Source organism: Accipiter gentilis, chromosome 19, assembly GCF_929443795.1.
Source record: "Accipiter gentilis chromosome 19, bAccGen1.1, whole genome shotgun sequence".
In the NCBI taxonomy this organism is placed as follows: Eukaryota; Metazoa; Chordata; class Aves; order Accipitriformes; family Accipitridae; genus Astur; species Astur gentilis.
The window spans coordinates 9,366,601-9,392,070 of record NC_064898.1 but is presented as its reverse complement, the minus strand read 5'-3'; the positions used below and the strand labels follow the sequence as shown (position 1 = coordinate 9,392,070).

At 35.5% G+C, this 25,470-nt stretch overlaps 1 protein-coding gene across 2 annotated transcripts in view; it reads right to left on the bottom strand.

The window, feature by feature from the left end:
- RDX (radixin) overlaps window positions 1-25,470 on the bottom strand; it is a 49,690-nt gene that overhangs the window by 5,946 nt on the left and 18,274 nt on the right. For both annotated transcript variants that reach the window (XM_049822815.1, XM_049822816.1), the window contains 12 exons: window positions 25,329-25,412; window positions 20,241-20,336; window positions 17,748-18,022; window positions 13,693-13,776; window positions 13,057-13,203; window positions 11,511-11,607; window positions 10,718-10,881; window positions 9,939-10,069; window positions 7,572-7,732; window positions 6,490-6,582; window positions 5,411-5,653; window positions 4,313-4,473 (listed from right to left, as the gene is read on the bottom strand). In XM_049822815.1, the coding sequence (XP_049678772.1) occupies window positions 4,313-4,473; window positions 5,411-5,653; window positions 6,490-6,582; window positions 7,572-7,732; window positions 9,939-10,069; window positions 10,718-10,881; window positions 11,511-11,607; window positions 13,057-13,203; window positions 13,693-13,776; window positions 17,748-18,022; window positions 20,241-20,336; window positions 25,329-25,412 (1,736 nt within the window). The remainder of the gene's footprint in view (window positions 1-4,312; window positions 4,474-5,410; window positions 5,654-6,489; window positions 6,583-7,571; window positions 7,733-9,938; window positions 10,070-10,717; window positions 10,882-11,510; window positions 11,608-13,056; window positions 13,204-13,692; window positions 13,777-17,747; window positions 18,023-20,240; window positions 20,337-25,328; window positions 25,413-25,470) is intronic.

Here is a 25,470-nt window from a genome sequence, read left to right as displayed (position 1 = left end):
TTTTTTTTTTGTTTTGGTCGGTTTTGGTTTTTTGTTGTTGTTTTTTTTTTTTTTTCTCCTTACAGCCCTTTACCATTACTCTTCACCATTATGCCATCCCTTCCAGCCCTGCTCCTTGCTGCTGACTGGGTCCCCAAACTGGGAAAACAACCAGTCCTGTAAAACCCGCATGCTTGCAGACCAATTGGTTGGGTAGGAAAGGTGCTGCATTGGCCTGCTTAGAAGCAGAGCAGAGGGACAAGCCACCTGGCAGGTCCCACAGTAGCCCACCAGAACCATCTCCTAGCCACTCACCCAGCCGACCAGCCAGCACAGCATTTCAGCTGGGAGGAAGGTGCTCTCCATCTCCAAGCACAGACAACAGAATATGCTCTGAGGCAGTCAAAGAAATTACCACAGTTTGTATGCTGATCCATTGACACCTACTACATTTTCCAGAAAAATCTTATCACCCAGCCAAGATACGTTAAGTTATATGTATGAGACAACTTCTATTAATAGAAGTGAACTTTGCTCTTTTGTAAAGAAGCCGCCTATTTTCTTATGTTGGTATTTTTATTCAGAAAGTACGTTTATGAACACTAGTAGCATCAACCACCTCATCCCGCTGGAATACATCATCTTTTTAAAATCCCCAGTTCTTGAAACCAATCCAAAATCCTGAGAACAACTTTTTAGATTATCCACATGTGAAGAGACATGGAAAATGCTTGCATAAAAGTTCCCTTTCAAAAGCAAAAGGTTTTAACTAATCATTTTAATGTCTATGTTTTCTTTAAGAAAAAATTAAGAAGACATACTTGAGGTACTTTCTCCTCAGAAGTTTAAAATATTTTATTTAGAACAAGCGTCTTTCTTCCTCAACAGTGCTTAAGCAGGTAACTTGAACAGCCCTAAAGAACAAATTTTAAGAAAGAGGCGAAAGAACAATAGTGCTTTCCAAATTGGGTTTAAAAAAGCAGACATGAATTTTGTTCCATTTTGGACAAAATAAACAGAGTATACAAGAAATGTGCTCAAAGAGTACAACCAACAGAAAATGTAGGTTTTGATGTGCAGAGAAGACTACTTCAAGAAGATAGAATATCTTCTTTCGCATTGAGGCATTCTGGATGATTATATTAGTCTGGCCTGGAAATAGTGGCACTATTTTGCATCCTTTTCCTTCCACCTCAAGAGCATATTTTAAAAAAACAAAACCAAAAAAACCCCAGCTTTTAAAGCACTTACCTCCCCTTTCAAGCACAATATTCTCAAGTTACATATCTATGCAGAAGCTCTCTAACAAGTGAGAAACCTCAAATCTAATGCTTCAACAGGAGAGCTCCAAGAGGAGAGAAGTATAAAACTAGAAATATGCACAGTTAAAAGTATCAAGTACAGGTTTTAATTCATCATAGCAATCACCCTGCCATAGGGAGTAACAAAAAGGGTCATGTGCTTGTACTGAGTCCAAGGCCAAACAAATGCAAGATAGAATGGAATGTCACCTGAGAGGAGGTCCAATTTATGTGAGACCTGCTTAGCAGATTAATTTGTATACCTATTTATACAGGACTGTTCCTGCCTTCTCCAAGTGCATTACACAGGTGAAAAAGCCCACAAATTCACCATCATCTAAAACATATGGCCATGCATATATTTGACAGCACTGTTCACTATAATGTGCAGTATCAAAAAAAAAACCCCATCAAGGATTCTCAGTGCTTAAGACATCAACCTATTAAACTGAAATTCACTTAACCTGGGGCTAAGCAATATGTAGGCAGTGATTGAAAGTTCTTACATTACCCATAGAGCTCTTACATGGCCAAATTACTCTGTTCTCAAGACAACCAATTTGCTCTGATGATTCATATCCTGTTTTGAATCAATCACCAGTGCTTCCTCCCAACTGTATGTGGTAATTTCTTAAGCACAGTCCCATTCTCTAGGGATACAATTTTAATTATTATTTTTTTTTTAAATTTCATTTTAACCACAGTGTGAAACAAAAGATGGTCAAAATTTGTACATTGCTTTGGGAAAAGTCTATTACAGTGCATTTAGTAAAGCTGTCAGAAATAAAGGGCATTAAATAACAACAATGGACCTCAGAGAAATTAACTGTATCTCTTTATTGTTAACCAATGAATGTTATCCAAAATAGTAGATGTAATTGTAGCTTAATTGTACAACACAAAACATGATGCTAAAGGAAAAAGCACGTGGAAAATTACTTCACCAAGTAATCATTAAATGTATTCTTAGTATTTCCGCACCAGTAAGTGTTCCCAACTGCTGGTGACAGCAGCTTTTACCACTGTGTTCATTGTGAAAATCTGTATTACAAACGGTTGTTCCTGGTTGTTTAGAAAAAAAAAAATCACACAGTTTTATAAATGGATCTAATCCATTTATCCCTACTCTATATATCGTAGATTTATGAACAGCAAACTTTACTGGTATTTTTTCAACACTGAAACTGATGTATCAGTATTAGTGCACACTTTCCAGGGAAAAATGAAGACTCACTGGAAGCACAGTATTTCACCTGCTATGGCATACTGTTCAAATACTTCAGAAGTCTGCTTAAGCTTCAGTGTATGAAGCCTGTGAAACAAAAACTGTTCTTACAGCACACTGCAAGTAGAAACACCAGCTTCCACCAAGCAGCATTTTGAAGCATGTGCACACCATCTGCACATCAGTCTTCAAGGTCAACCAGATATGCTTAGCCCCACAAACCAAAAATATATTAAAGTATCTTTATTTTATTTTCATGATGTTACCCCACATAGCCAACCTTTAACTCCAACAAAAAAAAGAAAAAACTTAGTTGGACTGTTCATAAGAAATTTAAACCTATTGTGCATGAAAAAATGTTTAATAAAATGGCAAATTTTAATAGATATGTGTAAATTTATGAGTGCATAATATCAAACAGAAAAGAGCTGAACCACCATCAGAGAAAGCAGGATTGTTCCACTGTAGATATTTACTAGGGTACTATAACAGAAGGAATAACTGCAGTCCTCATTAACTGTAAAATTATTTCTGAAGTTCAATTTCTAAACAAATTTCTCAAAAACGCAGGTCTCCTTTTCAAGAGGTAAAGGACTTAATGATCTGACATCATATACAACAATTACAATACTAGCTTCACTGAAAACTGAAGCTACAAACACTTTTACTCCAATTCGGGGAACTTTTATTTTGTATTTGGAAAACCATAACCAAACTGACACACACATTCTACACCCCTCCCAGGAGACAGTATACCAGTGACAGGATACAGCTTTAAAACACACAAGATGCTTTTACAATTTAAACTCAACAAAAGGCAGTTAGACAGTATTTAGCACTATAAATCCATCTTAAAGTAAAAGAAATCCTAGGAGTAAGGGCTCCTAGCATTCTATGATACCACTGTGTAGTGATAGTCATTTTAAACAGGTTTTTTCATGGTGTTTGAAGGACCAGTCATCATGTACATAGTAGTGAGGTAGGATACTGTCCCCTCCCTGGGACTGATGTTTTCATATGCTCCCTTGCCAGAAAGGTCCAGGTCTCCCTACTGCAAATAAAATAATTACAAGCAAATAGCACATGAAGCTTTGTTTTTTTGGTTGTTGGTGTTTTTTTTCCTCCCCTTTGCTGCATTAGAACATTTTAGATGCATCTAAAAGAATCACCTAGGAAAAGCAATACTTATTCAAGTCTATCAGCAGCCACATGCTGCCCACAGGTAGTGTTCCATTTAAAAATATTTCCTGGAACTACCACCTGCCATCCAGACCTTTGTGAACAGGTAGGCAAAGAAAACCATCAATGATGACAGGACATGAAACACCAAAGAATTTCACTTGGGAGGAAAAACCCCAAAACTGCAAGTCAGCAATATCAAACTCTTAATTGTGTAGCTACATTGAAAAATGTAATTTCAAACTTCATACTGAAATAGTACCTATCCAGTTTAGGTTCAGTTCCATTCTTCTATTTCTTAATGTTTAAACAATATATACACTTGCCAGTCATTATATACTTCACATCAGTTTCCAAAGAAAAAAAAATATGAAAAAATGAAACTGAAAACATGATGGGGAAAAAAACCAGCTATCATTCTCCACACCCTCCCCCCGCAAAAGCTAGGGATGACAGACTGCCTTACTGTTGAATAGCTTCCCCTGAATGTCTTCTAGCCACTGTAGTCAAACTGGTATTAAGTGCTTTGGCAAAGTGGGGTGCAATCCATCAAACCCGCAAAGGCCTGCTTTTTTCTCTGTTGGTGGTTCAGCTTTACGAGGAACATATGCAAAATAACAGCTCTCACATTGCTTCAAACTCATCAATACGCTGCTTTGTATTGCCTTGTCGGATTTGTCGAAGAGTCTTGTACTTATCACGGCCTGCTTTAACATTCTCAGCATGAAGGACATCATTTTGTGTTTTCTTGGTTTCATCTCTGGCTTGAGCCAACTCAGAACTTAAAGCCTGTTGAATAAAATATTTGCATTTAAGTACTTTGACTAATCTTTTAATGATTCTGGAATTTCTGGTAACGACTATTCTGCAACTTGGATAAGAATTTCTTAAATGCCAACCTATGAAATACTTGTTGTGCTGTTCAGTAACTCAAGTTGTGAGGTCTATCAGAAAGACTGCAGAAGGAAAGAGGAGAGCATAGGATTCTTTCCTTATGTAAGTGGGGGTATCAAACTAAAGAAAAAAAGGCCTCATACCATAACATCCAAGAAGAAAGGGAGCAGCAGGATAAAGCAGGAGAATGACCTTATTTTTCAATTTTTCCTTGACTAAAGACAGCTCTTGTTTATCTCCCTGATCCTTTTCAGTGATTGGCCAAACAGAAAGGATATTACACATACATGCTACTAAGATTCCTTCCAAAATAGACATTTCGTAACAAGGCAGAGGGTTACCACTAAAATGGATTATGATACTTTGAGGGGTAAGACTAGTCTAGGAAGAAATGCTCCATTTCAGGGAAATAAGATTGATCCAAAATGAGCATAATTTACTTTTTGCACTTACAACATCTGTGAATGACTGCAAATAAACATGAATACTATTAAGCAAGCATCTTTTCATACCACTTAATGAATTTCAGTATTAAGAAAGGAAAGCATTACATTTTAATATTCAGTGTCCTGGATATTATATAATTATTAGAAATGTTTACTGGCCAGTGCGACAACATACTAATACTTTTAAGCTATAAAGCACAATCTTACATCCAATCTTTCTATCTAGTCCACTTCTAGAACACTACGAATTATATCAGTTGGTAAACCTAATAAATGATAAAAAGGCTGTTTTCTTGGCACACCATAATTTCAATGAGATTTTTGACAAATAAAGAATGAAAACCCAAAGCCTGAATTATGTTGATACAACCATGAATCTTCATTACCTGGAGCTGTTTCTTAACACGTTCATTTTTCTGTGTTTCTGTTACCCGTTCTTCCTCACTCCTGTGATTCATGACACCATCAGAAGACAGTTCTGCACTGGCTTCAGCATTGTTCTCATCATGTTCATCATGTTCATTCTCTGTTGGAGGGATAACTGGTGGGGGAGGAGGCGGAGGAGGAGCAGACATCACAGATTTCAGTTCTTCTTTGGTCTTTTCCAAATCCTCTTGGGCTGCAAAAGCCTAAATACAGTAAACAGTACTTAGCATCTCTTAAAATTATTTATGAATAGTCAGAAAAATAAATATTTGAGATGTTTTCAGACAAATGAAAACTGTCCTTTATAAATGACATGACTAGCTTATGCACTGAAAATTGTCAAATAGGAATACAGGGTAAAAAAGATGTGACCCAAAACCAGCTGTACCAGAGCCTAGCTATTTCCAGCAGTAGACAAGAGAAGAGTGAGAGAACAGGACAGTTGTACTGATTGCTTTCTAACTTTCCTAGCCTCCTGAAATTTGAGGGACTTCCTAAATCATAGGTGATGTCTTTGAATTTCATATTCAACCAGAACTTATAAGAATTTGTTCAATCACTTTTTGAACCTGCGCACACAATTAGCATTCACATCCCATAGCTAATTACTGATTTTGTGAAGAAATACTATTTTGATTTACACTATTGTCTAGTTGCATTTGATGTGCTTTTGTTATTATTCTGGTTCATCTTTTCACCACCACTCACGATTTTATATACCTCCCCCCCTAAGGTGTTTTCTTTTCCAACACAAAGCTCCAATCTTTTTCATCACCATACATAAAGAAGCCATTTCAAATCTTTGACCATACATCTGTGATGAGAATTTCCCCCATTCATGACTACTTAATATTAAGAAATTAGTTAAATAGAAGTATAGCCTGGCTTCAGTAGACTGGAGAACAAAAATCTTTGAGAAAGGCTTCTCTGAAGCCTAAGGGAAAGAGAGATTCAACCCCATGGACTTCCAGTGGAATTTCCACACTCATCTCCCTGAGTTTCTTTGAAGTTCTGACTTCACACAGCATAAGCTCATTACTTTGTGCTGCCATTCTGAGGCTTCCTCTTCTTTCTTTTTCTTGGCCTCCTCTAGAAGTGCAATCTTGGCAGTGAATTCAGCAAGTTCTGCTGCCTGAAACAAACAAAAAAATAAGTAGAAGTTTTAATTTGGTATCATTTTGGCTCTGCAGTGGAAGAAAGCAGAGCCTTTGCTGTGGTCTGACTTGAGAAGAGTTAGTTACCATCCATCACTTCTCTGCTAAAAATAGAAATTTTAAGCATACATGACACAGAGAATGAATCAGTACTCTTGCCTGATGGAAGTAAGTCCAGAAAAAAAATTTTTAAAAAATTTTAAAAAATTATCTTCTGCACTTCCAAAGCTTGCTGGGAAAGAGCAAGCTGTAGTTACAAATTAGCATTTGGGGCTATTTCAGTTTAATACAGCTTTAATGGTTCCACCAATAAGATTACGATTCTGGATAATCTCAGTGCTATTAAGCTAAACCTTGCCTTCAGAATTGTGTGCTAAGTTTACAGATCAAAAGCTATTTTATAGTTGAAAAATCATTTCTTCTACTATGTTCATGCCTTTCTCAGTTACTATGCACAAATCTTGAATTAGAATTAGTCTAGCATAGAATGTGAGAAGATACTGTAAATGCTGGAAACAAAGGCGAGGCGGGTGGGACAGAACGAAAAACCAAAACCAAAACCAAAACAAAAAAGAAAACCCAACAAACCACAGTGTCACCAACTTCCCACCACCACCACCAAGCTTCAGAACAGACCTGCCTCAGAGAACAGGCTTCCCAGTGGACTGCAGAAAGAAGCTACTCTTGTTCTCAGCTGGATAAGCCTGACACTATTAGAAAGAGAATGTAGTGAGTGTTGTCAGTCTGAAATGTCTCCTCCATCATTTAATTTCCTACAGCTCCAGAGTTTCATTTTTTTCTTGCAAGTAGTGGCAAATGTAATTTTCTAAAAAAGTTCCCACAACAATCTGTAATGGTATTTCACATACTTTTATCTATGTTTCAATGTACTTGTTCATTTGACAAAACAGATATAACCAAGAATAAAGGCTAAATTTCCAACTATCTTTTTCCATTTGTTTCTTACTAGCTGCTCTTGGTTCTTCATTTGATCAGCTGTCTGCTTGGCTAGAGCAGCTTTAGCTTCTTCAGCTGCTCGACGTTCTTTTTCTAGGCGCTCTGCTTCCTCTTTTGCACGCTTTCGTTCTTGATCCAGTTCTAGAGCTCTTCTAGTCTGTTCCTCTAGCTCTGCCAAAAGGAAAGTTTGCACACAAGACATCATTACCTAGCTCTTCCTCATATGTCAGACAGGTAACAGTTGTTAACATGCTCAAACCAACCTAGAAAGCTGACAAATATTTACAAGGCTGCCTCAAGCTAAAAAGAGCTGTTGAGCATTTTACCTGAAGCTATGCTCCGCGTCTGATCTCTGCCCCCCGCCTCTCCCCCCCCCACCTTTAAGACACACTTTGGATATACTTCATCTCACCTGACAGTTCTGACAGCCCGGCGTTTCAGAAAATTATCACCTCAATGATAAAACTAAACACCCAGATATACGTACATATAGATGTACATACACCCCCACTCTTACTACTGAGATTTTATATGCATTAAATCATATTCTCTTACAGTAAAAAACCAAAACACTCTTCTACTCTATTGAAATGCCTGACAGACTTCTTAATTGCAACAGACAATTTAGGTGTATGCCTCCAGCAAAATGACTTAAGACCCATTGGAAGGGTCAGAAAAGTTCTGTAGAACAGAGCCAAAAAGGTGCAAACAGGAAAATTTAAAATCAAAGGAGGGCAATAGTTGTCTAGCTGCCTGGTTAGCAAAATATTGCCATCTAAAGGGCAGAACCCTGAGTGAAATAGGAAGTAGTAATAATCTACCAGTACTGCAAGGTAAGATTCACACAGGCAAAATACACTCCTCTGATGTGCAAAATGAAGTGATGATGAAAAACATCTTTCTGAAGCTCCTTGCTGACTCTAATGATAAATTTTCCACTATGTTTTTGTCTAGGCATAGCTGCCATAGATTCCTTCACCAGAAAACCTAAACAACTGCTCAGTTGTTGGAATGATCCACTTGCCCTTCACCATATGCTTTAATACTAAAAAAACCACATCTCCCCAGGTATGCTGACACATGCTTAATCTCTGCACTTGTAGTTTTAACTAGGTCTCATGTAATCAATATTCTTCAGTTGGTTTCCCAGGCCTCCTACTTCAGTCATATAATTAAATAAACAATAAAATAAACAGTGAAGTTGTACAAATGCAGTACTTACAAAATTGAATAAAATGCAAAAATATTTAAAAACATCACTCAAAATCTTCCTGTGAAGATGAAGAACACTTAACTACCAAGTAAACTACAGAACGCAGACACCATTTATAAAAACACTTTTCTGTATGTGAATAGAAGACTAAAAAGACAGCAAAACTATTGCATCAGAAATTAGGCTATATTGCTTACAAAAGTTATGAGAAAATGTACATTGTTAAACCTTTATAATCACCCTGACACTGCTTTGTCCTGGGGTAAATAGCTCTGCCTCAAACAATTCCAAGGCATACTTCATGTGTTACCTGTCTGGATGTGTCCAACCTGTTCTACATGGAAAAACCGAAAAATGTCGAGGTAGAGCTGGAGAACAGTGCCAGGCATATGTAATTTATGTGCATAAATTTAGTCAGTGATTCTCTCTATCGTGCCTGAAGCCAACAGTTATGAACAGGAGAGAGGAACAAAACTTATGAATGTGAACCAAACCTGAAGCAAAAAAAGAACATGGAGATGAGGGACTGGGAAGTAGTGGAGGCAGGGACTCCTGTGTGTGTGGTTCAACACAAAGAACTGTGCTTGGTGAAACTGCATTTATTCACTAAAATCTGACAAGATTTTAATTTTAAAATTCTAAAAAAAAAAAACAACAAAACAACCAAACAAAAAAAAAGAAACACAAAAAAACAACTTACAAGGGAATAGGAAAATGAAGGAACAAGGAACTTCCAAACAAAAAGCTAAATTCAACAAAATCCTAGAGGATGTACTTTGGGTCTTCCTCTCTAATCTCCCTGCTCCCTCCAACTCTGGGTTTTCAGCACTTTAAGCATTTCATAATTCTGAGTTGAACTGCATACACATTAATTTCCTGTTTGTTACAGAAAGTTGAAATTCTTCCTATATTAGGAATTAGTTTTATATTACAAATATATACCCATAGGCACGTACACCATCTTTAACTCTTAAATTGAGAAAAAAAAGTCTCAAATAATACACCACTAAGTTATTGTTATTAGTAGTAAAAGAAATTTTTAAAACCACAGCAAAACCAAACAACAAAAAACCACACATGCCAAGAGAATTGTGGAACTGAACTACTCAACTGAACTAAACATTATCATCAGATACAAGAAATCCAGGACCAGCAAGACCTCACCTTTCTGAGCTTTCATTGTTTGTTCCTCAATTTGTCTTAAGCGTTCCATTAATTCTTCTTTTTCACGCTCTATTCTTTCCTTTTCCTTTTCTGCTATCTCCCTTTTCTTCTTCTCATTTTCTAATTGTGCCCTGAAAAAAAAAAAAAAATAGTAAAAGGGTTTTTTTAACCTCAAACGGATTAAATTCTACTCTAAGAATGCTAGTAGCCTCAGTTAACTCGGGTAGCAGAGAAGCACGTAATAGTAAATGTTTCAAATTCAGTTTACAATGCAAGAACCACCAAGTTTGTTTCAAAATGTATAGAAAAACCAATTTATGAACAGAACTGATTAGAAACCTTGGTTATTGTCCAACCAGGTAAATCCACAATTATACTTGCATTTTAGACATGGCTGATGTTTCATCTGGGCTACAAATGGCAACAGTATTTTTTAAATATACAAAAGGTAAGCCATGACATTCTTCACTGAACTTGCTTTAAAGGTTCACCTGTAGAGTATAAAAGTCCCTAAGGATCAAGCAACAGAGAGTTAAGATTGTTTCACAAAAACATAATGAGAAACAAAGGTACAGCTACTATTACTATGCTGAAAGATCAAAAAAGGTACGGCTTTCTATTAAGACAGGTAAGCTGTGCCAATCCACAAACCTACTTACATATTACAGAAAGAAAAGCAGTGCTCTCTTCTAGAATGCCAATGTCTGATATTCTACTACTTAGTTTTCTTAAAAGGGTAGAATAATTTTTTTTCTGTTTCATGGAAGTTTGTTAATTACCTTTCCAATTGTTTCTGATGTTTCTCCTCTCTAGCTTGGGCCTTCATCTGTTGCACTTCAATTGTATCAGGTTTCCTCCTCCTCATGTACAATTCATGATTTCCCATACACAGTGCCAAAATTCGCTTGTTAATTCTTAGACGGGGCGCATAAAAAACAAAATCCTAGCAAAAATAGTTGCAGCATATCCATTAATCTAAAAATACAGTTGTGATAAGACTCAAAGCATTACTACGTGCTTGCATTTGTTAAATTTAAACTTACAAGTATGTTGATATTCATCCTCTGGGCAACCCAACACCATAATCTATAAATCTAGTTACTGGCAGGAACTTGCAAGATAAATTCAGAATTACACTTGGATTCCTCCAGAGGTTGGTTAGTTTACACAAAATTATTTAAACTTCTAAAAAAGTGAGACTATTCTTTACTCTATTTCTGAAAAATTTTGACCTAGAAAGTCTCATGAAATGCGCTGCTGTAATACAAAAAAAGAAAAACAGAGGTGTATGGCCAGAGACCTTAGCATCGTACACTGTGGCTTTTCAACACATCACAAAATATTAGTTGACTTAAATTAAAAATATTAAGAGTATTAACCAGAATGAAAAGAGAGAAAATAAATACACCATACTTCAAAAAAAAATAATCAAAATATCCTTTTAATTACTGACTATTCTACCAATAAGAATAAATGTCACAAAATATTTACTCATGCCATAATGCCAGAGCAAGTCCCTGCAGGCTTAAATCTCTTCATATACAAAGGCATACTATTCTACACACTACTTACAGGGGCCTTTTTGTCAATTGGCTTTATGACAAATTTTTTGTCATTAAAAGAGATGTTTCTTATTTCACTCCAAGGAAAACCAATCTTGGGTGTCAGCCTTCAAAGAAAAAAGTTCTCATTAGAAGCAGCAAAGATGTGCAATTTATGTCCATTAAGTCTTAACTCTGTACCATTTCTACTATCACAGTTAGTTATATTTACAAAACATAGCAACAGTTCAAGCATATTTTGGAAGACAATTTTTTTTTTTTTTTTAACACATTATTCCAGCAAATGAATAAATTACACAATGAATAAATTACATGGCACTGTTACAGAAGGAATTTCTATTTGTCACTTATTCTACCACCATTAAATAGATGCTAAACATCACAATCATGTACTGATTCTTTATAAGCTATTGATAATTTTTTCAGTGAAAAGAATAACTATTTTGAGAAAACTCTTACATTTCGAGAACTGAAATTATATTAGCCTTCAGCAATGTTGTACTTCAGTTTAACTGAGATGTAAGATATGTGTTCTTAGTTCAAGTTAAATTTCCCTTGCATCTTAAGCAAAATAAGTTCAGTTCAGAAACCATTAATGTTATGCACCAACTGCATAACTGTAAATAATTTTCTCCATGAGCACAGAAAGTTTTTTCAATTCATATTATCTTAATTACAAGCATTAGAAAATGTTTAAGTATTTGATTGCTATCAAGAGTTACAGAATACCAAAAAGTGATTGATTGTTCAATCTGATCTTATTATTTTCTAACAGTTCTTTCTTTCAGGAGTTATATTGCCATCTAATGGCAATTAAGGCTTACAGAATTTTGTTACAGAATATATACATTGAAGAGCATTAAGTTTCAGTTCAGTTGACAGCTGTTATCCAGTGTTTGACACGTCATGTTTAACTTCAGATCACCGTGAAAGGACTGTTGACATCAGATACTACTAACAAGTGGTTGGAAAGAAACAAAAGATTAAGTCTGTTGTTATGTTTTTAGAGTCTTCAGATTTTGTACATTTCAGCTTTATCCCTCTTCAAGTAGCAGAGGATATTTGATCTCTTTATCAGGACACAAGATTCATATATTTTCTTTGATGTCTTAAAAGGTTTCACTTTCAGATACTAAAGTTTTTCATGATCTAACAGCTATAATCCTTTTCACTGTTCTTAGAAAATGTTTCTCATTAAATATGTTGCTCAGCTTCTCAATGTCCTTTTCATTCTGAATTAAGAGGAAGTCTTGAGGGAGTGAAAAGTACAAAAAGAAGCCATATAAAGATGGTCTAGCTATCATACATCCATATTAAGCAACGTAAATTTAGGTTTCCACAGAACTGGTCTTCCTTTCCCTTCTTTTACATCCCTGTTTAAAATTCAGATATTCTGGCAGTTAACATCTATCTCTCTTTTTCTATCTTTTACATAGATTAGGTCTTTGAAAACCTGTTTTGCTAGATGTTATTGAACATGCAATAAAGGTGGGGTTCGTATAACCTCACATAGGATCTCCTAGGACAGAACTGCAAAATGAGTATTAGGCACTTACTTATCATCATGCTCATAAATATTCAGACCCAAAGCATCAACTCCTAGCCACAATTCAGTTCCTTTTTTATTCTTTATTTCAAAATAGTTGACTCCATACATTTCCAAGTCTTGTGCTATCTTAAGGTATTCCATCATAGAATCCTCCCTGATGAAAGAAGAAAAAAAGTGGCATAGTGTAGAGAAATCCAAAGTACATTGTAAGAATAAGGGAACTGTGGAATAACTAATTAGTGTAAAATTTAGTTAGGAATTAAATTTCTCTTTGAAATTCATGTGCACATTGACTCAGATACTTGTAGAGCTTTACACTCTAATACCCAACTACCGTCCAGTCATTGCACTTTGTCTTTTCACCCCGTAAGCTAAGGAAATACTAAATATATTTTAGAGGCAGGCAATCATGGGCAAAGGCAGCTGACAACCTTACCAGAAATCACATAATTAAGCCAATAACTTAACTAGAAACCTCCACCCTCACTGAAGCTTTCATGAAGTTTTTGATAAGTGCCTACCCTGGTTGGAATAAAAGAAAACAGTTTCCAAAAAAATATGCCTCCTCCCAAAATATATCCTAATAATAATAACAATAATGAAAAAACCTTAAAGGTCTTGGAACATTTTTTTATGTAATTACCTTAACATTCCCCTGTGCTCTTCATGCCAGTTCTGTATCCTTTCTTCCCACTGTTCTTTTGTCAGTTTGTGCTGTTCTAACACACTGTGAATAGAAGTTGTTGCTATTAAATGACACTGACAACCAACTGAACCTCTCAAGTTATAAAAATAAGTTTGGTTATGCAGCATAACTTTATGCTTATGCAGCATATGCTTTAACTGAATAAACTTAAACATGACTTCGTATACACTGTTCATCTTTTTAACCCAAACAGACACGGAAACTTTGTATTTCAATAACGACACTTTCAAAATAGTGTGAAATCACTTCTTTTTTCATGGTATTCTATACTCTCTGTAATATAAAAAGTCACACCATGGTATATCTCAACTTTCAGTAAAAGTCAGAAAATGTAATATCTGGAACACCTGAAAATGCAGACCTATGAAATCCTCATACTCATAACGCTGCAAATTAATCTCTAGGTACGCACAGATACACTCAAGCTTTCATTCTGCTGCTGTTTGAAAGAAAAAAGTAACACATTAAGACAAGTTAGCAGACTAGTTTGTTGGGGTTTTTCTGGTGGTTGCTGGTTGGTTTGGGGTTGGGTTTTTTTTAATAAATAAAATCAGTAGTGAAGCAGTTTCAGAAATCTATTTGAGGTTTATCTACAGCAGGCTGCAATGATGGAATCATGTTTTGACCTACTAGAACTTTCAAGGTAGTACTGCAGTAAGAAATAAAATGCATATAACAACTTTATTATGCTTTTTTCCATGCACCTAGCATTTCAAAGCATTCCTAGAGAAATTATTTTAAAGGACAATTAAAAAAAAAAAGAGAGACTGCAAGATAATCTTACTAAGGAAGTCAGAACAGTTGTTTTCCTTCCCTTCTCTTTACTCAGGGAAGTAAGGGTTTACTACTTTTCCCTATATTTTTAGCAAAGTACAATAAGGAATAGACCGAATGATGTAGGAGATACTAATGCAGTGTTTCTTCTGTTACAGGATCTTTCTGTCACTCGATTTGCTACTCTACCCAATATCTAGTGAAGTGCACTTTTCAGTGGTAGCCATACCACATCTTTATTTGCTTAGTGTGCAACCCTGTCAACAGGCTTTCCTCCTCAGAACTGAGACAGAGGTTTTAGTTTTTGCACCTGCACAAAGCTGATATGTTCACAGCTAAATGATACAAGAACATGCAATGATAAAACATCCTTTTTGTTTGTTCTCTCATCTTTCATGTTGAGTATAAATATAAGCCCTAAATGTAATACAGAAGCCTGTTACAGAACACACAAAATATAACAGCCTGCTTTGGCTGTAATAATCTAAAAGCATCTTGGCAATCATTTAAAAGTTTCTATTACATAAAAAAAATAATCCCAAGTCTTCTAGGACAATGTTAATTATTAAAGAAGTTCTGTAATTAAATCAGGCCTGATTTTTACATTGTGATATTTACATTGTGAGCTGCTTTCCATCATTATTTCTTCTACTCCTCCAGTAGATATTCACAAAATGTTCAAAAGCTTTCATAGCAGTATAACATAAAGCTAACAATCAAAAAAATGAAGGACAAAACAAGATATTGTAAAATACACTACCCCAGGATTGTCACACAAGTGCCCATCTGAAAATAAAACTCTCTTCCCAAGCTGCCCTTCCCAGAATCAGAATGGTTGAAGTTGGAGGTGACCTCTGGAGGTCATCTTGTCCACCCCCTGCTCAAGCAGGGTCACCTACAGCCAGTTGCCCAGGACTGTGTCTACACAGCTTTTGACTATCTCTAAGGAGGAAGATTCCACAAGTTCTCCAGGCAACCTATGCGAGCACTTGGTCACCCTCAGTAAAACTTGTGCTTTCTTAGGCTTTCCAATTTAAGTTAAATTTCTACTTCTACAGAAATTCTTTGCACTTTCCTCTTTCTGTATTGAATTTGAGTTGAAAGATAAGAGGTAATGGGCACAAGTGAAATACACTTGAACACAATTTTTTATTTTACTTCTTTACTGCGAAGGTTGTCAAACACTAGAACAGGTTGCCCAGAGAGGTTGCAGAAAGTCCATCCTTGGAAATATTCAAAACCCAATTGGAAAACACCTTGAGCAACCCACTGTAATTAGAATAGAATATTTCAGTTGGAAAGGACCTACAACAATTATCTAGTCCAACTGCCTGACCACTTCAAGGCTGACCAAAAGTCAAAGCATGTTATTATGGGCACTGTCCAAAGGCCTCTTACACACTTGACCAGCATGGGGCACCAACCACCTCTCTGGGTTACTACTTGAGTAAGGGGACTGGACTAGATGATCTTCAGAGCTCCCCTTCCAAACTCAGATGATTCTGCATTTCTATAATATCCTCAAAGCTGGCAATGTCTTTGGCAATAGCCAATTTGGTCCCCTCCATTCTCTCTTTGCATGCTACTGATTAAACATCACTAGCAGATATGCAAGGACTATTGCAACAGAATAACTCAGCAAGGACTTGATCCCTTGTTGCCACCCCGCTCATAGTTTTGAGCCAAGAAATATGCAGTAGTTTTGACAGGTGAACATTGAGACTCTATAATTAACAGGGACTGCAAATCTTTTCTCATGTTTTTCTGGAAAATTTTCCAAAGCTAATCTACTTTGGGAAACAAGCAAGCATTTTTGACATTACGTTGTATACTGTTCTGAAGTAATTTTATGATGTATCTGTTAGTTTTCTGGCAAATCTCCTGGTGACAGGAGGCAAAACAAGAATAACTGTGTTTGAATGAATACAAAAGATATGTGCTCACTCAGCGCATACTAGCACACGACTGGCTGGAAGGATATGCTGGGAAGTCATCTGAACATTTGTCTACTGAAAAGGAGCATCTTAAGGATCTGAATGTGTCATATACAAACACTCCAGTGTTCACAGGCTATCATAACAACTGAGCAAAACCCAAGATTCGTGAACTAAGATATTCAGCAACGACAGTTTTACTGGTTCTACATCTCCCTACCTTACTAAAAAAAGGGTATTTTTCTAGAAAGGGGTATAGACTTCACTGTCACAAGAAGGAAGTAAACAGCCAAAACCAAACTCTTGGCCAGGATTTTTAGAAATCTGAAACATTTTCAAAAAAATTTATTTCAATACTTCACCACAAACCTTTTAATTTTTTTTTTTTTGTTTTTTTTTTTTTTTTTTTTTTTTTTTTTTGCTTGCTGGAAAATTCTCAAGCTTAGTTACGCTAATAAGTGAGTTTCCACATTTCATTTTCAAACCAAAGAGACAAAGCATATGACTTTTAAAGAAACCTCAAATTATTCCATGGCTCTTATTTCTCTGAAGATGCACTAATGTTACGTATATAGTAAGCACATATTTGTCCACAGTACATCACTATGGATTGATCTACACTAACAAAATTGTCTAACTTTGTACATTACTGTTGCAATGCTTCTCACTGCCAAAACATGCCAGGAGCATGGTTTCAATTGCATAAAGAAAAAGAACGATAATCTTGGTGCTTACTTTTCCTAACCAATTAGATGACTGACTGATACAAAAGAGTTTATACTCAACAGCAATGGCAACAATTTAGTCTATAAATTTTCTGTCCAGGCTAGCATTTTTCTGCAATATATTTTATTTCTAATAGACTTTATAATTATTTTCAGGAAATTATCATTTAAGTGTACAAAAACATCAAGAACTGAAGAAAAGGAGTAAGTATCAAATTAATCTTGGTGACTTCTGTATTAGAGTATTTTGACTTTAATTTAGCAGAAGCAAGACTCCAAGAACATTAGATCATTTTGGAGTACTTTGGAAATTTGTTCAACTAAATCTGTGCAGATGGTTGTGGATGGGACAGGAAATAGGTCTCAAGAAACCCATGGTTGTGACACTTCTTTGTTATTTAGAGTCTAAATTAGGATCTCTAAATTTTACTAGCAAAACATGCACTCTCTTAAGAAAGCTACCATTAAATGCACATTATCACTTAATATTTTAATCATTAAAAACACACTGTAATCAAGTTTATATGCAGCATATGATGCAAAAAACAGTCTCACTCACCGCTGAGGGAGAAGTCTGTCATTGGCTAGGTAGCCTAGTTTATGTATCTCCTTACTGTGATCTCCATACTTGGACTGGACAGCATAAGAAGCCAGAAGAACTGCAGTTTCTGGTGGGCAATATATTTCATCATTTAAGATAGCTTCTTTGACTTGAAGGAAGAAAAGTCTCTGAGTTATTTCCTGAATTAATTCTTCTGATACATCCTCTGGAAAAAACTTGGCCCTGAACTTAAACTGCAAAGGGTTTTCTTTCCTTACATCTTGCTGTGTTACCTGAGAGGGAGGAATAAAGACAAAATAAAGAGAGCACTAAATGGTATATTAAATATAATTAACTCAGTAGTAATGAACTCTTTAGCTCCTCTACACTGAAACCCAGTGCATCCTGACAAGCCCACTGTGGAACTCACTAAAGGTTCACATGGCACTGAATCAAGTACACCAATTTGGATAAATCAGACAATTTTGAAACACTACTCAAAGGCTGTTTAAGAGTATTTTTGTAGGCTTGTGTGAATTTGTATTTATCACAATAAAGATATGGGAAAAAAAAAGTTGTAATACATATTAAAATAGATAAATAAAATATATCCAAGGATGAATTGCATGAAGTAACAAATTAGGATCTAACAAGGTTTCTTTAGCAAGACCTACAGCACATTTCTTCAAGCTAAGTGTAAATTTGGATTCTCTGAACTATTGAACTAAATACATGTGCTTTGTTCCTGTGCAAAAAATATAGTTCTATTAATCACATTATTTTTCTAGAACAGATAAGCCTTATAATCATGATTTCTGTGAAGAGATCAGATGTGGTCATCTTAACTTATAAGTAAGCATCTACTTCAAATTTCAAAGGAAACCCCTTATTTTTATGTAGAATTTTCCATTTCATTTGGGTTCAGCTTTCAGCACAGATTATGACTAAATCAAAACCATTCAAAATTAAATGAATTTTAATACCAAATACTACTGTGATTGCTAAAAGGTACAGTCATAATAAAATAAATCTCATACAACCCAGTTCCTCCAGCACTTTATTACAAATTTAATTTTATGTGCACTAGTAGTCCCTCTAGAACTTCTTCACTACACATGAAATGATGCATCTGTTTGCTTGACTTGTAGGAAGTATCAAATACTGTAACTATAATGCAACCATTTAATCGTGTACGTAAGGCAGCATAAGTACTATATTCAACATTTCAGAAGTAAATTTTAAGTTTTGCTCGCTTTTCATTATTGTCCATCTGCTTCTGATTTACATACACAGTATTTCACTTTAATCTCACCAGTGAATGATTAGTTGTGCTCTGGCCGTAACGAAACCTTATTTGCACATCTATTTTGTGATTTATCAGATCTTATCTGTATTTACTGCAAATATTTAAATAGTAACTTACAAGTTAGAGCCAGTTTATGGTGATGCATTTAAGAATCAAATGTTACAAGTTTAAAAAAAAAAAAAAAAAAAAAAAAAAGATAGATAACTGCCTTAGTCAAAGTTAAAGAAAGCAGCACACCCTTGCTGCTCCTGAACCGCACCAGCCACTTAACTTGCTGAAGGCTTTCATAGAGCAATGTCTTCTGTACATTTTGCAAATGATGCACCAAATCCTGTAGTCTCCAATCACTGCAGGCAAGCCATTAGGGCTAACAAAATATTTGTAGCACTATAACATTTACTGCATGTGAAACAAGACACGCATGAAATTCTAGGAGACAGCTTTGGTGGTTAGCAGGTTTAACTTGCTGGATTTACCACAGAGAAGGAAAGATTATATAAATGCAGACAGTGGGACTTGCTCCTAAAACCCTCCCAATTTACCTCCTAATACTGAAGATAAAAAAAAGGTATTCTTAAGTTGAACTAAAAAAACCAAAACTCTTTATTCTAAACAGTGCCACTAACCTGACAGCCAATATTAAAATAAAAAGTGACCATTCAAATTCATAAATAGAATTTGAAGTAAAATAACCTGGATCCCAATAGCTGGGAGATACAAGGTACTCAGTGTTGCTGGGGAAAAACAACATAAAAGTTATCCTACAATCTACTTACTAGATACCTAAACAGCAGTTTAAGAGTCTATTACTGGTGCCTTGTTTAAAGATCTATAGCTGTATACATGCAAATTCCTGAAGCTCAAATACGTCATACACACACATGCCCCAGCTGTAAAACATTTATTCTATTATATTTTGCTACATGAAAACAGAACAATCATATGAACTTAAGTTTTCCTAATGCACGCATCACCATGGTACTAGAAATACAGGAATCAGTATCTCCTTCTCAAATGTTGATATAGCTTTGCATATTCTTTTATAACTAACCAAACTTAACACTGCGTTTTGTCATTTAAATCAAATAAGCAACTTTTCAACTAAATTTGAAGCCAGCTATATCTCACCTACAACATTAAAGCATCAAGCCTTATAAGACTATTTTTCAAACTGTACACTTGCCTAAATATTAGGGAATTATTACCTTTTTATTTAGCTTCAGCCAAGTTGAGTAGCCTTTGCTGTCCACATACTGTAGCCCAAAAAACCAGACTTCACGAAGACCAACAGTTTTCACCACCTAAAGATAAGTGATCCATAATAATCAGCAATCACTATAAACTGGATATTTTTTTTAATGGTAATTAAGCTACAGAAACCATCTCAAACTGAAATGTAATCAAGTGTTACAAGAATGAAAAAAATTAAAATAGTAGCAAAACATCAGGTTCAGGGAAGCATTCACCTTAGAGTTCTAAAACTCAAACACCGTGTTGCCAAACTACCGACTGGAATGTGCAGCTTACTGCTCACATCAAACTCAGCACCTGAGGAATACAAGTAGCAAAGAGGACCCTGATTATTTGAAAGCATGTCTGGGAAGTGATCTGCATACCTACAGACAAGTAAGTCCACTTCAACAGAAGACAATTGGTGAAGCTATAATAAAAAATAATACTTGTGGACAAATAGGAGGTAATGAGGATGAATCACCTCCTTCAAATATTTTTGAGATTTTCTAAGAGTTAATGATAAAAGGGGTAAGGATGATCTAGCTGATAAACCATACATGGATTTCCTGTAATATTTGTGACCAGGTCTATCACCAAAGGCTACTAAAGAAATAAAATTGCCTTTGAACAGAGAGAAGGTCTTTCTATGGATATACTAGTTAAAAAGAAAAACAAAACAAACTGTTTTCACAACAGACTTCTAGTGTAACCACTAGGTAAGTCCCCCAGGACTTCATATGTGATCTGCAAAAAACAATGAAACTGATGTGACAGAATCTGCTGTAGAAAGTCTTCCACAAAGATCTGCAAATGAACAGTAAAAAGGAATATGAACCTCAATAAAAGATGATATTTAATAAAAAAATACTGTACATAAAAGACAACAATTTTAATTATGTGAACAAAGTTCTCATTGTAAAGGAAAAAAGAAACAAAGCTGTTATGTTACTATACACATCTATAGTATTCCCAAATCTCTAATACTACATATGGACTTGTCACACCAACTTAAAAAAGGATGTTGCAGCACTGGAAATATTTCAGAAACATTGAAAAGAATGATCAGTGACATGGAACATCTTCTGCATAGCTAAGACGAGAACCAAGGCTACTGTCAGAGAAACAAGGCAAGGAAAAATGATATAGGTCTATAAAACTTGCATGGCACGAAGAAGGAAAATGGAGAATGATTATTCATTATTTCTCATAACGTAAGAATTAAGAGAATCAACAGAAATCATTAGATAGCAGGTTCAAAGCAAACAAAAAGGAGCACTTTTACTACACAGAGTATAATGAAACTGTGGAATTATCTTACAAGTCTTTTGCATAGTAAAAGTACACATGGATTCAATAAGCAATTAATCAAAAAGGTCCAGCAAGGATTAAGTAACTGTAAACTCTGGCTCCAAATGATCCAGTATGGCAGTACTTACGTATGTTCTCAGGTTGGACCATGCTGGCAACCTGGTTTACTGAAGGCTGTTTTATGGAAGCATTCAGATGCATGTGAAGTAAATAGAATTTTACACATAGATCCTCCTCCTTTTTAAAGTAGTACTATCGGGTTGCAAAATAAAGATTTTGAAAATTAGAAAATGTCAAAAGATAGCTGTGCAAACTTAGTTCTGATGCCTTGCATATTTGTATTATTACTTATTAATCATTCAGCTGTACACCTTTTTTCCTCCTCTACCCTTTCACCTTCAAGCTCCAAAGCACAGAATAGGCAATGTTCATGGATCCAGCCTGATTCCTTTAGTGAGAACAGATATTTTCTCCAGATTTCTTACATCATTTACTTTAGAACGTAAGAAATGTTAAGAACAAGTTTCTGTTACTATTATGGTACTGAGCAACATCAAATTTGGTGTCCCAACACAGAAATTTCAGACCTACTGCTTCTTTTGGCAGAGATCTCCTATACGATGCTGATCAAACTACTTATGGCTTTATCAGATGACTGAGAATGCTCTTTACTTTGCAAATGTCCAAGCTGAGCCTTTGTACCTGATCAGCTCTCTGAGCTGCAAAAGAAGTCAGTAAGAACTGCAGATGCTCAACAGCTCTGCCCATAAGGCATAAGGAGACAAGTGCTCATGCTCAGATCAAAACATTTTGCTCTCACCTGCTAACTATGGCCCTTCAACTGAGATGCGCATTATTTAAATACAGACAACTTGTCTACTTCAATGCAGAGTTATACATGCTTGCAAACCAACACTAAAACCAGCTTACACATTAGTCTGTTTTACTTCAGACTCCACAAATAAGGAAAGAGCATCGTCTATCACTGCTTCTCGTCTCAAAGGAAAGAAAAAAAAATTTCTGCAACTTTGTACCAAGATAATATAAGCACTTATGCACTGCACTAGTATAATATGAAAAATAAGTACAGAATGAGAAACTTAAGAGTTCGATTCTGGCTCAAAAGTTTCATTAAGTGGCTTGAAGCAAGTTTTCAATCACATCTGTAAAACAGATTTATCCACCGTCACATCCTACAACTTGACTATTAATAGGCAGTAAAAACTTCTTGAAGAACAGCAGCCAGAGCGGTAGACTTGTTTTAGCAAATCAAAACATACACATAAAGACAACCTAGCAAGAATTTCACTGAGTCAGCTTCCAAAAGATCATAAGGGAGGCTTCCAAGATATCTGGAAAGGACAGTGGGCTGTAACTTGAGATAAAGGAGACAACCCTCCCATTCTTTCTGAATGGCAACTACAGTAAACCAGAGGTACTGATGCTCAGTGCTATCACCTTATTGAAAACAACCCCCACCATTACCAGTGTGTGGAAACGTACCCATCACAGGGTGCTTCTCCGCCTAGGAAAGTTATAGATGCTAAATTGTTTTACTAAGGAGGACTTGTCTTTTGGAGGACAGATCCCCTCTTGCCCATTCTGACCACTGACAGGACAGAAGTACTAATGATAAATATGTTAAGACATCTTCTGAAATACGAGCAATTTTGAAAAAATGGGTCTGTGCAATAAATAGTAACTTTACTGAGTTTCAAAATGTAAGAGAAAGAGAAAGCCAGAGATGTCAAATGATGAATTCTTGTCTGCTAGCAGATGAAGATGATGAAAACACACAAATGGAATGGGAAACAAATAACTCCAGAAAACACCAGTTAAAAGCTTAAAAGAACCATTGACTGAAAAAAGGACAAGTTGTTCACCAAAAATATAGAGGAGCACTGCAAAACAGCTAAACTTATGGAGAGGTTATTTTCTGCAAGCAATAACCAACAAGTCTACTGTCATGTCCACAATTTCTGCATAAACCTTGGAGGCCCATCTCAGTAACAGTGCTATTTAATTCTCTTTCTATAGAGAAACAGCATAACTTTTGTCTGAAAATTTCATGCTGGTTTTGCAATACAATTCAGCTCTTGATGTTACTGTGCGGAACTCACATATGCGTTTCAGATTGGGCTGAAAGTGCTTCTGTCACACACAACTATGCTGGCTGATTTTGCTTGACCTAACAATTTTTCAATTTAAACTTCCAGAAGTTGATTGTAAGAACTGGTGAGATGTCAAACACCACACAGTGAATTGAGGAACAAAGCTGAAGAGAGCATGAAAAAGAATTCAGAGCTGTATCTTTGTTCCCTGTTTGTGAATGCCCCAATTTGGATGAACCTGATTACCTGGGCACAAGACGTTACACAGCAGAATGTCACCCCACCCAATACTGCATGGCAGAAGATAGCAAAGGTTGGCAAAAGACAAGTTACAGCTTGAGGCTTCTGTGCCACAGAATACTGTACTTTTTATTTGATAGTGGTGTTGGTTAGACAAAAAGCAGCTCCTTTCTTCAAGAAGTCTTTGTAAGAGTCATGAAGTCTATTCATATGTAGAGGCTGAAGATATACTGCTACTGATGTTAGAGAAAGGGGTGGGGGTAGAAGTTTTAAGAGTCAGACAGTCATTTCAAACAATAATTTAGATGAATGAAATTTCATTTGCAAAGAAAAAGCTCAATCAACATTGTACTCCTTTCAATTTATATAGCAAGACATGTAATCAACTCTTAAGGGTCAATTAAAAGTTTAAGGGTTCTTAAAGAACCAGCGTGTTACTTTCTCATAATACCCATTACTACATACTTTAAGCATCTCTAAAAAAGTGGACAGAAACAACAGTTCTACTAGACATAATTGTTGATATAGTTAAGTGGTTTTTGAAGAGTAATTTTGAATATTTCTGCATTTTTAACTAAATGCATACAACTTGGATCTAGATAATATAACATATTTATTGGTTTTTAGAGGAAAAAACCCAACACATTGACAAGCTTCTATTCTTAACATTTTCTAGAACGGTCCACAACCTAGATCAAAAAATTGTTTCAAGATTTTGATGGCTAACAGCACATGAAATGAATGCAAAACCAACCTTTTTTCCTTTTTTAAGAAGTCATTCATTTAGCCCATTTGACTGGTGTACAACAGAGACACTATCAACAGAGTGTGTAGTTCTGATGGGTCTGCAACCCATAAGCACAAAGCCATCATTTTCACTTTTCCACTTAATTTTTTTTATTATTATTAACTTAAATTTCAAACAGGATCATAGGACAACATTACTCTTCTAACATTTGAGAAGTGAAAAAGTATCTACAGCTTCCATTCTGGGGAAAAAAAATTAGAAGATCTTAGCTTCCCTTAATGGACTTTTATTGTTACATTCATTATTAAATAGTGAAGGCTACATAAATTTCTTATACACATAATTCTAAAAATTATATCACAGTTGCAACTATAATGTGATTAGACGTAAAAAATACCATTAATTTCAAAGCAGTTCTATATGCATGATTCAGCTGAAGCCTCACTGTTAACCTATTTACACAGAGTTCTCTCTGAATTTAGTAAATTTCATGAGAAGTAATGAGGAAGTTCAAACAGAGAATAGCTTAGATAATCTAAGGAAAAATGTAATCTATACATAAGAACACTTCCACTTTTTCAAACTATGCCTTAATACCCACAACAGTTTTATGTGTTCGTACACATACATACACAGAGACACATATAAGTTACCTGATCAAAAAGCTGTTTGCCTGTAGTATTAGGCTGGATGGCAAATTCCAACTCTGCATCCATTGTTGTTACTCTGACATTGATCTACAGAAAATAAAGAAATATTACTGTAACAGTGTAATGCTTCTATATACTGTAATTA